At 52.7% G+C, this 16,129-nt stretch overlaps 2 protein-coding genes across 2 annotated transcripts in view; both read right to left on the reverse strand.

Moving 5' to 3' along the window:
* Positions 1-388: 388 nt before the first annotated feature.
* Positions 389-7,908, reverse strand: LOC100902518 (diuretic hormone receptor). Its single transcript, XM_029112683.1, has 8 exons — positions 7,752-7,908; positions 6,005-6,186; positions 5,810-5,901; positions 4,708-4,892; positions 2,864-3,028; positions 2,576-2,643; positions 2,153-2,353; positions 389-1,126 (listed from the first exon to the last, which is right to left on the reverse strand). Exons 1-8 carry the CDS (start codon positions 7,906-7,908, stop codon positions 389-391), a joined length of 1,788 nt encoding a protein of 595 aa, XP_028968516.1.
* A 1,741-nt stretch (positions 7,909-9,649) lies between these two features.
* The window catches only part of LOC114828455 (glutamate-gated chloride channel-like), a 42,183-nt gene continuing 35,703 nt past the window's right edge, over positions 9,650-16,129 (reverse strand). The window contains exon 7 of the mRNA XM_029112684.1: positions 9,650-9,750. Within this exon, the coding sequence (XP_028968517.1) occupies positions 9,650-9,750 (101 nt within the window). The remainder of the gene's footprint in view (positions 9,751-16,129) is intronic.

A 16,129-nucleotide genomic window follows, 5' to 3' on the forward strand; every position in this document is an offset into this window, starting at 1 on the left:
CATCACAACTCGTGCAATCATTACTACAGACACGACGTCCGATTCAACACAACCGTCGTCACGACTAGCGGAACGGACAAGGACGAATGCGGAAAACGCTGCTGTCGAGAGTTCTTTCGACTGACGAGCATGTCACAGGAGTGCAGAGGTGGTATCCGAGCGGCGCGCAAGAAAACTCAACAGCGTGAGAGTCTCTCCGAAAGCCAGCAGTAAATGTCAACAGAAATCCACTCGCACCGTGATTTAGAGTTTCGGCGGATCAAGGCTATGTCCCGGGATCGGATTTGTACCGGTCGATGTTCTCGGGAAGCGGCTGTCGTTGCTGCCGTCGCCATTGCGGTCGATTATGCTGCTCTTGTTGCTGTCGCTGCTGTGGGTTGTTGTTGCACTAGGTGCAAGACGCACGAACGACAACATATAGGTCCGGATCTTTGTTACTGTCGTTGTTGTTTTTGCTGCTTACGTCGTTCGTCTCGTCAATAGATATGAGCACCACTTTCTTGGAACTTGGAAGTGCTTTCGACTTTCGATCAGCCACCGAATTTGCTTTATGCTGTTCAAGCTGCAAGTCTCTGGGCTCGCCCCCCATGAGGGTCTGTTGGTCGTCGTTGACCTCGGAGCCGTAGCGGTTATCTACCTGCTGCTGCTGCTGCTGCACTGCATCTAACCCTGGCTGCTGCTGCTGCTGCTGCCAGCCGGTCGTCTGGTGTTTGCGACCGTTAACGCCGCCGTTGCTGTTGCCGCCACCATCACCACCACCGACAACTGAGTGATGATGGTGATGATTGTGGAGGAGATGGTGGTGGGAATGGTGTTGTTCGTGGTTGTTTTGATCATGTGGAAGGAGACTGTTACTGGGCGACGGCTGTTGTTGGTTGCAATGGTGGTAGTTTTGGTGGATACTGGGCATTGCTAATGGTTGGCATTGGTTATTGGCATTGGGTAAGTAGTTGTTGGTGGCGGCTGCCGCCTGGTTGTGGAACCGGTACGAGATTGATACCGAGTGACGGGCGCCCCCGTGATGACCTCCTAGGGCCCGCATCGTCTTCCACCGTTCAAGATGATGGCGCACCGAGTTCCGCACCTCGCCATTCATGAAGCAGTACAGAACCGCCACTGTGAAGCCCTTGAAGAGAAACAATGAAATCGGTTAGCAGATAATGGATGGAGTATCGAATGCGAACCTGGACGACAGGCTTGGTTGATCTTTCTGACCGAATATGATCACTCTCACACCTCCCGCACGGATGGGATTGAGTCAGCCCGGCGCGGTTATGCAGCTCCTAGACACGGAACGAGGAATCTGAAGTGGTGGACTAGATCGAGATCGGATTGCGACATGGCCCGTGTGCAACGCGAGCAAACCCCCTCCCCCTCCCATATGGTTTGGTGGAGGGCGAAATGAAGTTCACGGAACGGAGGCTCTTTCCAAGCGTCGTGAAGGTGCGAATCACTCGTCAGTCCGTCCGAACGGGGAATACACAATCGATCCGCTTGCGGAACGATCAGGCGCGTCAGGCCGTAGCGTCGGTAGGCCGGTTTGATTTAACTCGCTTGACTTGCTTGATCGAGACGTAGACGACTTCGTCCCAACTTCCCCTCGATCGGAGGGAAGGTTTCACCGATGACGAGTCATGACAGCTCCCTGCCACTGGTCGATCGACCGAGCGGATGCATGCCGAGGAGATTAACTCCACAGGCAGCTCGGTGCGACCCGGGAAACCCCACGTGAACATTGACGCTGTAATTGACCCTCTATCGAGCCGATTTGTATTGAAGTCGAAACCGAGTGGGACTTCATTCAATCCAGCTACGCATTACTATGCGAACAAGGTCGGAAATTGCTTCTGCGTGTTTGGTCAATAAATCATTCACGAGGATAACTTGGTCGATCCGAGGCCTTATTCTTCACCTGTCAACGACTTTGCCATAGTTTGCTCGGTGTACGATTCCAGCATCCAAATCGAACCGCTCGTCGGACCGACTACAACGACAAACAATGTCTTCAAGGATCTGCCGTGTCGCATGCAGCCGCAATCGCGACCTCCCGAAAGAATATTCTCGAGCATTGTTGAGCGGGCTACTTCAGCGAGACGCCGCGCGACCGATCCAGGGCAACAATAATACTTGGGAAAGGCGGGGCGTTACTAACCTGAGTAGGAATGAAAAGTGCTTGCAGGTATTTATAATCATTTGGCGTCGTTATGACGATAATGTAACAACCGCCCAGCAGAGGAATAAGGACCAGAAGAGCTTTCGCAGCTTTCCGATACTGTTGTGATTCTGCCGTCGTGGCAACGCGAAGCTTGGTGATCAGAACCCACATGATTTGAGCCAAGAAGAAGATGTTCGCCTGTTGGGACGTAATTGGGGATTAACTATGAAGTGCCTGTCCTCCTTCCCCCGCCTGCATTGGTAGCTGGAAACTTTTCCTCCATGGAGACTACACAGTCTGATCCCATCCCAAGAATTCAAATATAATGGTCATGTTTGGCAGCTTTGAGGTCCGATAACGAACATCATCGCGTGTCGGCGATTTCCCTCATCATGATGAACAGCTGATCTCTCTACTCACGATAAGCACCAGGATGACGGGCACGCTGAAGATGAGATCATACATATCGCTAACTCGCCACACGCAGTCTGAAATAGAATCGGCAAACACGTGTAAGTGGTCGCCCCGGACTGAATTGTTCAACTACGCCCGGACAGCCAGACGCTCGACAGGATCTCTCGCGCGGGAAGTACCCCCAGACTCTGACACATTGAAGGCAGCTCTCGTAGAATGAATCACGCTGCTCGTAGCTTTCTCGTTGACTATAAAATGCGGATTACGGACTATCAGTATATATTTTTCACCTACTTGGACTGCTTTCTGAGAACGTTTCGTCCTGGGTGAGACTGTACTTCACGAGAGCCCAGATGAAAACGATCACGGCTGGTGTTCCCCAACCGATGAACATATACGCTGACAATTTCACTAGTTCCACCGAAAACGTCTTCACGACAAGAATGTACAAGTACAAACCTGGAAGCGGAAGGACACTTTCAAATTCCATCGAGGGCAGGAGATGGCTCCGAGGCGATTCTCAGTCTCCGCCTGCTGCATCCAGTACCGAGTCCTCGCGCGCCCTCTTCAGACTGATCCTTCACTAATACTATGTCATGAAACAATATCTCTGTGAAGGATGGTCGAGAATTAGCGGCTCCCGGCGGTAATTAGCGCGGCTGCCCGAATTCCGCCTTGGTTGTGACCGTTCAACTCATTTCCAGCGACTCACTCGTCGGTCGATGCCTCCATGTATGCATGTTCAGACAACGGCCGACTCCATCCTCGTGCACCTCGGAGCGACGCGCCTCGAAAGTTCAGTTCAATGAAGCTCGAGCCGTCAAGTCCGAGCTCCTTGTCTTCATTGAGCCAACTTAATTTCGTTCGAAACCAGACTACGGGCACGAGGAGCTCGCTCGAGATATCGGGGAAATGTGGTGAATCATGCGGTCATGAAAAAGAAGTCGCTCTGGGGCAGGGGTCAGACTTGAATTTTTGGCGGGCCACATTCGACGCCGCAGGTGCCCGCGGGCCACATCAAAAATTTACTTCCGTATAAAAGGAGAATATATGACTATCGTCCATGGAAGAATGCCTTTCCAGCCTCCGGGGATCGAGGGGAAACTCGTTTGTTTTGTCTCACGGAGGGATTCATTCCACCGATCTCATTCGATTTCCAAGCACTCATTCGGAATGGTCGGCTTCGATTATGTGGGGAAATAGTGGCGGGCCACAGGAAAAGACCTCGTGGGCCACATGTGGCCCGAGGGCCACGGGCCACGGGTTTGACACCCCTGTTCTAGGCGCTCGAGTCCTACGTGGTGTTCGAGAGATGACCACGGGCGATTACACCACAGGCGAATTGAAACTCCTAGGGGAACTCGTCCGAGGTGTCTTGACCGGTGTGGATCCTGTCTCGTCCGAGGTTCAAAATCTTCTCTGAAAGGTTCGATGACAATCCCTCTACAGACTCTAGCGCCTATTATATGTTATCTTGTCTCTTCTCCGGGTCGAACGCGAGTTCTAAGAGAGCCTCGGAGAGACGCAGATTCCTCGTGTCGTGCGCTCCAACGTCTAGATACAAAACGGTCTATAGGCCCCAGGGAGAATCAGTCGCTAGAAGCATAGCTATGAGAGGTCAGAGCGGGCCGCACGTAATTTTCCACGCTCCCTTCTCCCTCAGGGAAGAGCGAAGAGCGTTGTTGTGCCCATTCATGGACAAGGACCTGACCTCGTGCGACAAATCGGCTTGCTAAAACAAAACTTGGCAGCGCGTCCGGCCCGCCGGTTCATCGTTTCTCCCGTCTGTTGAGCCCGATCCCGGGGAACCAGTAGAGGAAGGATCAATTTTGGGTCGCGAAAGGCTCGAGGCTTCGATCTCCCGGCGCATACTCCTTGGTAATCCCCCCGACAGTTCCGCGGGGATCGAAAACTCGGCTTGCGGCCCAGATCATGGCTTCCACGGTCGTCATATGCGTAGGCAGAGCAAGCGCCATTGCGTAGTCGCTCCTTTTTTGAGCCCTCGGAACTGTCGTCATGGATTGCAGTGTCACCCTACTGGTGGTCTGGGACGAACTGCTGCCTTAGCTCTCTGACGCAAGGACTGCTCCATGTTAGTATTCAGGGGGATGAGAAATGTAGTCTTGATCCGGCGTTACCTTCAACAAACATCCAAAAGAAACTGGTCCCCATGAGGTACGTTAGAGGTATGTAGAGGTAACAGGTGAAGTTTCCGAATTCTCGAACGAGAATCAGTCTCTGGATAGTGAACCAAACGATCGCTGTCAGAAGGTATGTGACCATGAGATTGAGATGAATGGTGTTCCGAAGACAACGCAAGTCTCTGGAAAGAGAGGGAAACACTCATGAGTCGGGGAGAATTTTATTTATCGATCGATCGATTTGCAATCGAAACTCGATTCAATCATCCGTATTTTGCCGCTCGATGGTCTCTCGGAATGATGCATTCTCCACGACCGCCGCGCCATTCGCCTTCAAAATCGAACTCGGACAGTACATATGTCTACTCCGCTCGCTCTCCCGCCCGTCCAGCGTGCTTAGAGGGCACTAATGCGAGGGTCAGTCAGGAGTTTTTGTGGCGGGATAGCAGGCGTCACTTCAGAGATACGTATTGTTGGCAAGCTCCGTGGTTGCAGTACGCTGTTATGGATGGATTGCGGCGAGTGCATTTTTTGTTTGCTGGGCTGTTTCACTTTTAGACGACGTTCCATCACTTGGCAAGATTCACGTCAGACGTCCTCAGTGTCATGGCAGCGACCCAGAGGGCTTGTGGACAGAGCATTGAAGGAGACCCGGCTCCCGTCGAGCTTTCCGGTGATTGATAAAAGGCTTTTGTTTGAGTTATATGGAGCCGATTAGACTCTCTGCGAGTGACATCGAAGCTGCTGTCAATGCACTAGTTCCTTAGCCGGCGATCTCCGAGCTGCTTTTAGAATTCCAATTAGCGACCACCAAGTTGTGGTCCTTGGGATTCGGCTCCGTTTCTCCGGCGACCTACACCGAAGCGGGGTTTATTGAACAGTCTCGACAGTGGAATACTTCGATCTGGCCGACGAACAATGCTCTCGTTCTGTGTTGCCACGCCACGGTCTGATTGCGTACTGTCCGCTTCTCGATTGACAGAGCTCGCGCATTCCGCGACTGAGCGAATCAAGTGGAATTACCTATCTCTGAATTTCCAGTTTACGAGATTCAAGCGATAATCGCGCTGAGTATTTAGAACGCCGATGAGTTACTCACTTGTAATAAACAAAAATCCAGATAGCAACTATCAACGCCACCATGGAACATCCATACCCGATGGAGTATATCATTATGTTCGATGTTTGAGTCTGGAATCGCAATAGTATTCGATTGAATCAGCTGGAACGGGAGCCAAGCTCTTCGGATGCGAGATGTGTCCAAATCTCGCTCTTGCTGCATCGTATCTCTCACCTGGTTGTCGAGCGATATGAGCGCTTGGCAGTTCGAATAATCGCTCTTGTCCTGCCACGTTCCATTATCGAAACACATCCGAGTGACATTCTTCGTTGTGTCATAATACAGTCCATTGAAATGCTCGAAACATGGAACTTGCGACAAGCGCCCCGCTCGAGTCATGGGCCAACATGATAAGCCTGAAATTTTCAAACTATATTCATAACGAATAATTGCACGAGGGAGAGGAAGAGACTTCTTCCAAGAAATGACTCAAGAATCTTGCTATAAAAAATTATGAGACAGAAAAACTACCAGAATTTCGTCAAAAGCAAACGCCTTGTCATTCGATCCAGGAAATATCGACCCTTATTATAGCGCCGAGCATGAGGTCTAGTGTAGGTGCGGCAATCTCGCATGACTCCACCGACGGGACCGTTTAAATGTCTCTCGATAAAATAGGAATGGGATCGATAGAATTTTCTGAGCCCCGGTATATCTCGGTAAATGATAGGTCAGCGGAGATGGGCGGCGGGGAGGGGGGGGCATATTAGACACATAGGGGAGCCTGATTTAGCGATCGGACCACGAGTTCGTATTCTTTTTAGCCTTTCCGTGGCCTCCGATCGACGGTAGGGCTGCTCCGCTTGGAATTATAGGAATGAAATATTCTCACTCGATTTGTCATCTTATCTTGAGAGAAGAGAGCACTTCACTCATCAGTGCATCGATAAGATGTGGTTTAGCCGCATCAGTTTTCGAGAAGCGGGCGGCTGGCGAGAAGAGGGTCCCTTAGATGGTTCTTATTGTCCATTAGCCGAAGTGAAAGCTTTTCAATGTGCCGACCAGCTACGGGTGCGTAGCCATTTAGAGGAAAAATATCGGGAGCGTTCGCGAAGCTCATTCTGATGACTCGTGGACGTTGCTCCGTCAGTCTTTCGGGAGCTCTCGGGCTTAGCGCCACGAGCCTCTGCGTTGGGATCGAGACTCGCCGAGGAGGATCGGGATTCCATCGTTCACAGATCATGTGACGACGCATTATTTCACGACGAAAAATTCATGAAACCGAGTCCTCAGTGTGCGATGAAGATCCCGGCGGGGCTTATACGATTGGCTCCGTCCGTGCGCGGATGCGGTGACATGGCAGTCCAGGATGAGAGATGCTCCGGATAAAGCATTGATTGTCTTTATCACTTGCGCTTATAGTTTGGCAGTACGCGCACGAACGCCTCGCGTGGATTTGTCGAAGTCAGAGAATCCCAGATGTCGAGCAGCGTCGACCAATTCCTTCGCTACGCTCCACCTCCACCGCCATTTCGGGAGACCTATGTGGAAATAGTCTAAGCTACAGCGAATTCGCTTGGATAGTTCTCTCGGATATAGGGAAGCTCGCGGCTGGTGAGTTCTCTTCGGGTGCGCTCGAGAAAGAAAAACCTGTTCCGTAGATGTTTGTGATTCATGAGTGTTTTCGTTAGGTCCTACGCAAGTCCGGGTCCATTATAAACCTTGCGCCCGAACCTCCGCTATTATTCCTTCGGGAAAAGTTCGACACACGGGGATCTCTGGTACCCTCCCTCCAAAACCCGGTAGATGTACGTTCAGTGTTAGACCGTGGCAGTCTCCCGCTTTACGGCTGGAAAGTGATCAAGGACGAAAGAAAAAACGTCACGACAGATCTCGGAGCAGCAATAAAATGTCGTTGAGTGCTGTCACACTGAGGCCCGAGCGAGTTTGTTGTACTAAGCCGACAGTATTCATTCCTTACCGTCCCACGTTGCGTTGCAATGCCTTTCGCCTCTGTGCGGCACAGCGGTCACGTTTTCGGTGCTAAGGAAGCACTCGATTGCGCTGAGGGCGTTGCTGTCTGTGCTGTTTCCAGGTTCGACATCCCATGCGAGAACGTCGCTCCCCGAGGATGCCATCGCTGCCTCTGGGCTCGGCAGCGACGGCGGCGTCGAAGAGACCTTCGGACGCGCCGCACACCAACGGAACCGACTCACCGCCGCGTTCTGGAAAAGCAAAATGGGTTGTTCAGAAACCGGAACTGCTGACAATAGTCGGTGCTACGAAAGAGGGGGATAGCTGCTTATGTGCTTGCACATTTTTTTCATCCATTCACGTGGAATATCCGAGAGAAGTCGTTTGTTCGCCTGACATCGTTTACGAGCGTGTCTCGTTGCGGGAGCGTGATATTTGTATCGTTGCGTGATGTAAGGGCGAGGAAGAGTTCTCGGACATGGACCGCGGGAGAGCTCCGACTCTCCGATCCGACAATAGTGAGACCACAAAGTGCAAACGACGCCGGCGGGCGGACATCCTAGGAGATATTTGCCTCCCGAGCTCCGCTCGCCACAGGCCGCTGTGTACACCACCGACTGAGTGAGTGCCAAAACGAATAGAAGCAATCATTCTTGCGCCAAGACTCCGGAGTATTGTTGTTGTATTGCACCGAGCCACGGCGCATGTATGCATGACCTGCTTTAGTCTGCTGTCGATCTTGTTCTCGGGCGTATTTAAACGACTTCAACAACCGACGGCACGCTTGCTCGTTTGAAGAGGAGACAACCGAGGAAAGACGGATGGATGCACTTGTGAGAGAGCAGGCTTAGCGAATGACATGGCGAGTGTGTGCTAGTGACATCATCCGAAGGTTTCGTCACGAAACTTCTGCAGAGCCGTTCGAGTTGCCTCGCGCGAGACTCTTCTCGTGCGGTCTGTTCATCTCTCAAAAACCGAGCGATTTTTGGGCAGCTGCGTAGGGGCCGATACCCTCCGATGAAGGAAAAACAGGAGCCACGCTGCGTAAGAGCGTGCTCGGCTCCTTTGTGGGTGTTGGTGAACTTGACCGCAGTGTCCTCCAGTCGGCACTGGTCACACCGAACTCTGTCGGACACCCTATCGAGCCTTTAGGCTTCAGGACTTCAGGAGTTTCCCGGGCCACTCTCGCGAGCCACGAATAATGGAGCCGCAGTCGAGAGCAACAGGTGAATGCTCGACATTGATGGACCGAAACAAAGATCTCGAGCCCGATCGATACGGAACGAGTGGCGTCAAGCAAGTTGCGTGCTTGAAGTCAAACCACCCTTTTTTCCCCCTCAGAAACATCGTCCCATCAAAGCGGGAAATACGTCGGCTCATTTTCCGCTCCAAGTTTTCATCAGTCACGGGCGAAGGCTACGTTTCGCAGAGAGAAACAGACACGACTGGAGCAGGAACGTCTAGTCCCCGAGCGAAGGAAAAAATAGAATTTCAGCAGCTGTCAGGCACAAGCAACAGGGGAACACACAGTCTGCCTGCCTCGATTCTCGACCTCTTCCCTCCGGGAACGTGTAGCTCAATTTTTCTTTCAATAGCCATCGTAACCATAGGCTGTATGAACATTTTTGGATTATGCTCGGGGTAGTAACGGCAAAACGAATTAAGAAAAAGTCCCAGGGATCGTGGAGGAAAGCTCAGCGGCACACCCCCGCGGACAGGATGTAGAGAGCGAACGACGGCAAAACGTTTACGAGGCAGTCGTCTTGCGCTGACGGCGTGTCTCAGCGGTTGACGCGGTCGCAATGGGTTACTCAGACGCTCGGTCGAGTTTTCGGAACTCGTCTCGTCAACAGACCTATTCTCCTTGCGGCGCAGACCAGTCTCGCGTGCGAACCCGCGATGTGTCTAGTCGGGAATGTGACCCGAGTAGACGACGAGGACCTCGCGGACCCCCATGAGCGATCGTATGAATGTCTCGCCGCCGAAGCGAGAGTTCGACGCATTCCCTGTAATGAAGTGGCTTCCTTTTTTCAGTTTTCAGGACGCAGCTCCAAGCCGCGCGAGCTGATACGCCGCCTTGAAAAACGTGGCTGGAATGGGAGCCTGCCAGGGACGACGATTGCGTTCCTCGATCGCTCCGAGCATGACAAAGACGGCTGTGCCAGCGTATTTGCGTGTCCCCGAGCGGGCGGTGAGTGAGGGCGGGCGTGCGTGCGCCGAAGAAAACTCCTTTGAGCTGGGAGAAACTCGAAGCGTCTCCTTTGTATTTTCAATGAGCGAAATGGCGGATGGCTGGACTGAAAGACGTCTACGACGACCGGGCGGTCGGATCCGGCAAAGTGCGACTAGGTGGACACAAGAGGAGGAATCGAACGATTGCAAATCCTAAAGCGAATCGAGTACAATGGCAGCTCGGGCAGTCCGACCCATCGTTCGCGATGGACAGACGGCGGCCGGGCCAGAAGCGAGCGGACGAACGAAGGAACGGGTGGGCACAGCTGATGCAATCGAGTTCATCCACAATGGAGATCTTCCGTCGACGGCCGGCCAGCCAGCCAGCAAGCCGGCCAGCCGGAGAAGCGACCAGCCAGTTGCTCAGCTACCGGTCGGTCGCGTCTACAAAGTTCGTGGAGCTTGCGGTGATCGTTCCAAACTCAGCAGTGCCCCCGCTTTTGTTGTCTCCTTTACTCCGGAGAATGGAGCTACGGAAACTTGGAGCAGAATGAAAAGTGGTCGCCGAGGTGTGAATCAACGAACGCCGGGCCGAATCCCCTCCCGGTCCCCGCCAAACCCCGTTGCTCAAGGTCGGAGTTCCTCTGTCCTTTTTCGCCAGATGCCATTGAGTCGTGTCGGTCAGCGATAGCCCACCGACGTGCCACGTCTCGACGACGACGAGTGCACGAAAGTTTCGAGGAATGTCGGCGCGTGAGGCTCATCTGAGAGCGCAAAGGACTAACGGAAACCGAGCGGGTTTAATGCCAGAGAATCAAGAGGAAACAGCAAGTTTGTCGCAGAAATTGCAGAGGCAGCCAGGGCGAAAGGAAGGCGAAGCTTCCGATCCATTTATTATGAGAAAATTCCCCGAAATAGCAGTTTTCCTCCGGGAGCCAAGAACTCAAACTCGTACAGTCGAGGAGCGCCGAATCACTGTGATTGTGAGGGGCCAATAGAAGATTCTGAAATCCCAGTCCCCGCTATCCACGGGCGATTCGATTGAAGTTCAACGTCGAGGACAAGGGGGAAAAGTCACTGCGCAAACCCAGGCGTCCCTTTGAAGCGAGCGACCGAGACGGTCGAATGAACATTCTTCGCATTGCAGAGTGTCCCGAGCTTTCTGTTTGCTGCTCCGCATGTCTGGAATTCGTTGTCAAAAGAAAAAATCCCTCCACTTCAGTAGATAAAACTTTCTCCAGTGTTCCGGCCGGCCACTGGACTGCTCCGGCCGAGTTTCGCTGAGCGTATGCGGAGCTCGCATTTCGGTCCGCCGCGCCGGGGCTTACGACACGAACTCGCTTCGTGTCCCTCGAGAAAGTCGTCCGATTCTTGAGGGACTGGGTTCAGCTCGATTCCGCTTGTTCTCATTCCGTCCCATCCTGGAGATATTCCTCAGTGGCTTCTGACCGCCAGCGACTCTGATGAGTCCATTTGAGCGTATTTCCAGAGACGATCAACGGGTGACCGTACGGAGGCTCGAAGAGTCGCACGATTGGGCGGCTCTCGATTGGCGACCGATTGGAGGCGTCAGATGAGCCGTCCGTGTGTCCGTACGGCCGTCAGACAGTCAGTCAGTCAGTGGAACAGCTCGCTTGGCAGTGAGGCAGGCGATCACAGCGTGTCAGTCAGCGACTGCATTCCCTTCGAAGCTGATGCTTCCATGCCCGCCCGATTGGCGGCTCGACGATCAACTGATCAAAGTGGATCATGATGAAGATGCCCGATGATCCGAGCGAGCTTCCGTAGATCCTATTCCTGCGAAATCCCCCGTCCCGAGAAGCTCTGTGGGATTTCTTGCGAATTCGAGGCCTGCTGCTGAGAGCTACAATCAAGAAAAAGTTTTCCGGCGTCTCTATGAAATGGAAATCGATGTTTAGACTCTCCCCTGGAGCACCGAGCAGTCAAGCTTCTTTCCTGAAGTAGATGAGGACCTCTCCCTCTGGAACCAGTTCACCTTACACGCACCGTCGGGATGGGATCACTCGAGGGCTGGCTGTGAGCAAGGATTCTGAGTCTGTGAATGATTGGCATAGAGAGGAATAACTTGATACGAAATTTCGTGGGAACCCTGCTTGGGCGAGCGAAAACGAGTTGGGCATGATACCATGATCACAGAACGGCTGGAATAATTATTCGTTCGGGAAATCCGCGAGGGTGGAGGGAAGTGTGCCATGGATTAGCCCAGTTACCCGAATGAGCTCGATCGATTTAAGTCCAGCGGCCAGCTGTATTCGTGTTCGCACAACAGAAAGAAACTTAAGCCCACGCTCTCTTCTCGAGTAGATGGATCTATTTGCGGGAGGGGGAGACGGAACGGACATACGGGTGAACGCGCGAGCGAGCAAGTCCGGGAATGACTGCTCCGTCTTGGACTCTTCGAAGCGTACGTTTTGACTCGTTCCCGAGGCTCGCCTCCTCGCATGCCGTCCCGCCACCCCTGCTTGAGAGCGCGCAGAAGTCCGCCTCGCGCGCCCCGGCTGCTCTAGCTTAATCCCTCTTTATTCTCAACGGCAAAGAGACGCGACGGTAGCAGCGGTCGTCTCTCGGACCTACACGCAGACCTTCGATAACCCTCGAGGTCTCGCTATCCGGCGGAGCCGCCGACCGGCCACTCCGCCGAGTACGATGCCTGGCGAGCTTGTCGAACGACGGACCGACCGGCTGACCGGCCTACGACGTCTGCGTGACGTCAGATTCGTCGTCATCGAACAGCGCATTACTCGATAAAGCTAATGGTCCACAATGGCGGCCTCGCCGACTTATGGACGAAAGGAGAAAAACGGTCGGCCATTCAAAAGTGCCTCGCGAGAGACATGATCTACAGTGATCGAGTGAGTGATAAAACATGCGAATCCCTTGCACTCAGCTGAGACACCGAAAGGCAAACGGGTCGAGCTGTGCTTAGATGTAGTGCGATAGCCCGGCGAGCGACCCGATATGATTGATCTCTCGCAAAACTCGATCGGCCGGCGAAACTGGGAGGAAAACAAACTGAACGCCACGAAAACACGGCCAGAGAGAAAAAGAAGCTTAGATCGGTCGAGTGGTGCACTCCGGAAGGGAGCGGGCGGAGCGGGACTTGAGTAAGCAGCACTCCGTGGCTCTGAGCTGTTTTATCCCGCCAATTGATTCTCATCGCAGAGCTGCAGGCTCCCTGGAATACATGACGCTCGATTTCTGCAACTTCCGATCGCGGAAGTCCCGCTCATCCGCATTGAGGATATCTCAGACCGAGTTCTCTTTCAGAGCGGGGGCACCCTCTTCGCCGAGACCGCATTCCATCGATTGCCGTAGCCTGTGAATCGATAATTATTCTCGTTGCGACTGAATTTATTCCCTTGTTCTTGTTTCTGGCTCAGCTTCGCTGCACAAGCATCGTTACGCGGTTCTTCGCGATTCGTCACGAAGGAACTCAGACGCGTGGGAACTCAGGGGCGGTGAAATTCGACGAGCTGTTCGATCGGGATCCGCAAGTCTCGACATGATTTTTCACTTTGTCCACCTGGCCGTATCCCCTATTGGCGGTCGGAGGGAGTATTTTCTCGATTCCTCTTCAAGTCAACGTAACTCCAGCACTTTGTACCATGAGCACCATATGTACATCGACGAAGTCTTATTTTGGGTTGTGTGGGAAGGAACTGAGCCCGCCTTTATTTCACCCGGAGCGGCAAGCGTTTCCATAACTTGAGTAAGAGCCTTGAACTTGTCATCTGCCACGTTTCGCTTTCAAACTCATCCAGATCCGAAAACACTTCTTTGGTCTCCCGGGGATCGGGCAGAGCCGTCATCTACCTTATCCACCTCGAGGCTGAATCGGGGAAGATAAGGCGGTGGAGAATTCGGGAGTACACTTTCCAAGGAAAATATACTTCGTGATCCCGTTCGCTGTGCTATATACACTACAGAATAATATTCAATCAGCTTCTCCAGATTCTACTCACTTATCAAGTTCGTAATTCACATGAAATTTCGCCCGTAGACTTCTAGGGCTTTTCTCGCTGCGTCCGCCGGCAGCAGTAGGGTACATGGCATTCTTCGCGGGATGACGAAAAAAAACCCACGCAGGCCTGCAACAAGCAAAGCTATTCAAAATTTTTCTGCCTAAGAGGTTAACCGTCACGCAATGTGTTTAGCTCTGTCGGTCGATTGCTCCTTTGTCTCAGGTCACGAAACCTTCGCTAGTCGACGATGCATTCATTCTCTAGACAGGTGAGCCGTAACTAGGTTCACAGTGCACGAGCATTTGCACGCACGAAAAATGGGTGACTCGTCATTGAATCTCGACGGAGAAAGCGCATGTCGCGATCCGCCTCCTTTCGAATGCTAGACTCGAAACGCGATAGGATTTCGAACAATTCGATGTGATTGATTGAGTCGGAGTGAGTGTATCGGCTTCCCTTTCGACCATTCGCTGCCCTGTGGGCACCGGCCGCCAATTTCGAAGATATCTTCCGGGTCTGAGCTCCGCCCTCCCTAACTCCCGAGGTTTGGAATCGTTTTCTCCATGTGTTCCTCTCTAAGCCTCGAAAGTAGGTAGAAGGAATTATTTGGAGAATTCGGTTGAGATTGAATCTAGGATAGCTCCGAGTAAGACCTCATGGGCCTTCCAGGAGATCGAGGGAAGAGAATGGAAGACTGGATTCAATCAGAATTTCCCGGCCGGGAAATTGGAGAAATCAATGGCAGAAAAGTCAGCCTTGGCCTCGGTCTGTCATCCAGCTTGCCTACGCGAGGAATGAGAGCAATGTCTGCAGCGGCGGACATGTTCGAAGTCGGTACTCTGTGTCCTTATTCGTGCAGAAAGACTCGGCTAACGACAGGCGCGTGCCCAGGATTTTTTTTTGTCTTGGTAGGGGCCAGCTACCGATGATGATGAGCCTCAACATGGAAATCTATGGGCCAGAAAGCGATCTTGAGGGGGGCCATGGCCCCTCGCTCCCCTCCTGGGCACGCCACTAGTTATCGAGGAAGACTCGAGCTCACCAGCGATTCCTCCAAAGGATCAACCAGTGATTACTATTATTCAGCCGAGCGATTCGAGACTCCGGTTATCCGGCGATACTTCGGACTGAGAGATCTCGGAGCTCCCCGACGAAGATCGAGCGGTCAGCAATCAGAGACATCTTATCTTTTCGTCCTCGCCTCATCTTGCATCGCCGTGAGGTCAGCGTTGGATGCCATGACTCGAAGACGGATTTGTCAGATTCGACTCGAGAAAGAACGGGGAATCCCGCTCTCCCGCAATTCCTCGAGCGCCATTGAGCTCACTTGGGACCCTAAAACGTTCTCCAAGCCGTCCCTGCTTTCAGATGGTACATCAGTATTCAGATAAGCGTTGACGCGCCGCGCCGCCTTGTCGGAGGATCGAGGGTTCGAACCCAGCAATGGGTCTAGCTGGCGACTGCGTAGTATCGAAACGAAGGTCTCGGGCGATGAGCGTTTCGAGCAACTCGATTGTGAATGCGCTCATGCCGAATGTCTCCGACCATGCGCCCCCCCCCCCACGGATGAGTCGTCGATAGTCATCTCCGTCGGATGGTCGAGGAACACGCAGACTTCCAGCTGAGAGAAAAACGCGAGCTCCGCACGGAGCGACTTCGACTCCGAAGCCAGCGAACTGAATTGATTACTGCCCCTATGGAGACAGTCGGCGTTCGAGATTGTTCACAGCGACGACTGAGAATTAAGCCATCGGAGACCCTCGTCGAATGAGTGACACTATACATATGTTCAGTTTCTCTCGTTTCGCAAATATTTGTCTCATCTGGGGACAGTGTGTTCCTGAAAATTCGAAAACACAATGAATTTTGTTCGCGGTTGTTAGTCGACTCCAGGAGAGGAATATTCCCTCAATGGAAGCGCGGCTGATGGAAATTAAATATGGACGTCGAGGACGTTATCCGGCCGAGTCGGTGAGATGAAAGCGATTTCGATGGCACAACACTCCATCAAAGTCACTTTCTTGCCCCGCGGGACCGTGTCCAATGGCGGAGCTATGTATATGCCACTGGAATCGGGTCTCATCACGGGCTTATTAACAGTTTCTCGCGTGAGAAAAGTCTAATTGACAGGCATACTCGACTAATCCAAGAGTCATGGGTCAGGCTGCAAAGTGTCTCACCCGCCGTTGAATAGGGGTTGTCGAGGAGAAAACCTCTTCTGCTGGAGATT

The sequence above is a fragment of the Galendromus occidentalis genome, unplaced genomic scaffold (assembly GCF_000255335.2).
Source record: "Galendromus occidentalis unplaced genomic scaffold, Mocc_1.1 scf7180000077524, whole genome shotgun sequence".
Classification (NCBI taxonomy): Eukaryota; Metazoa; Arthropoda; class Arachnida; order Mesostigmata; family Phytoseiidae; genus Galendromus; species Galendromus occidentalis.

Excerpts from the sequence above, each read along its gene's own strand:
- LOC100902518 (XM_029112683.1), bottom strand. The coding sequence starts at position 7,908 with ATGGCATCCTCGGGGAGCGACGTTCTCGCATGGGATGTCGAACCTGGA. Across the intron at positions 6,187-7,751 it reads TTGCAACGCAACGTGGGACG|GCTTATCATGTTGGCCCATG; the intron begins GTAAGGAATGAA and ends TGAAAATTTCAG. Across the intron at positions 2,644-2,863 it reads GTTCTCAGAAAGCAGTCCAA|ACTGCGTGTGGCGAGTTAGC; the intron begins GTAGGTGAAAAA and ends ATTCTATTTCAG.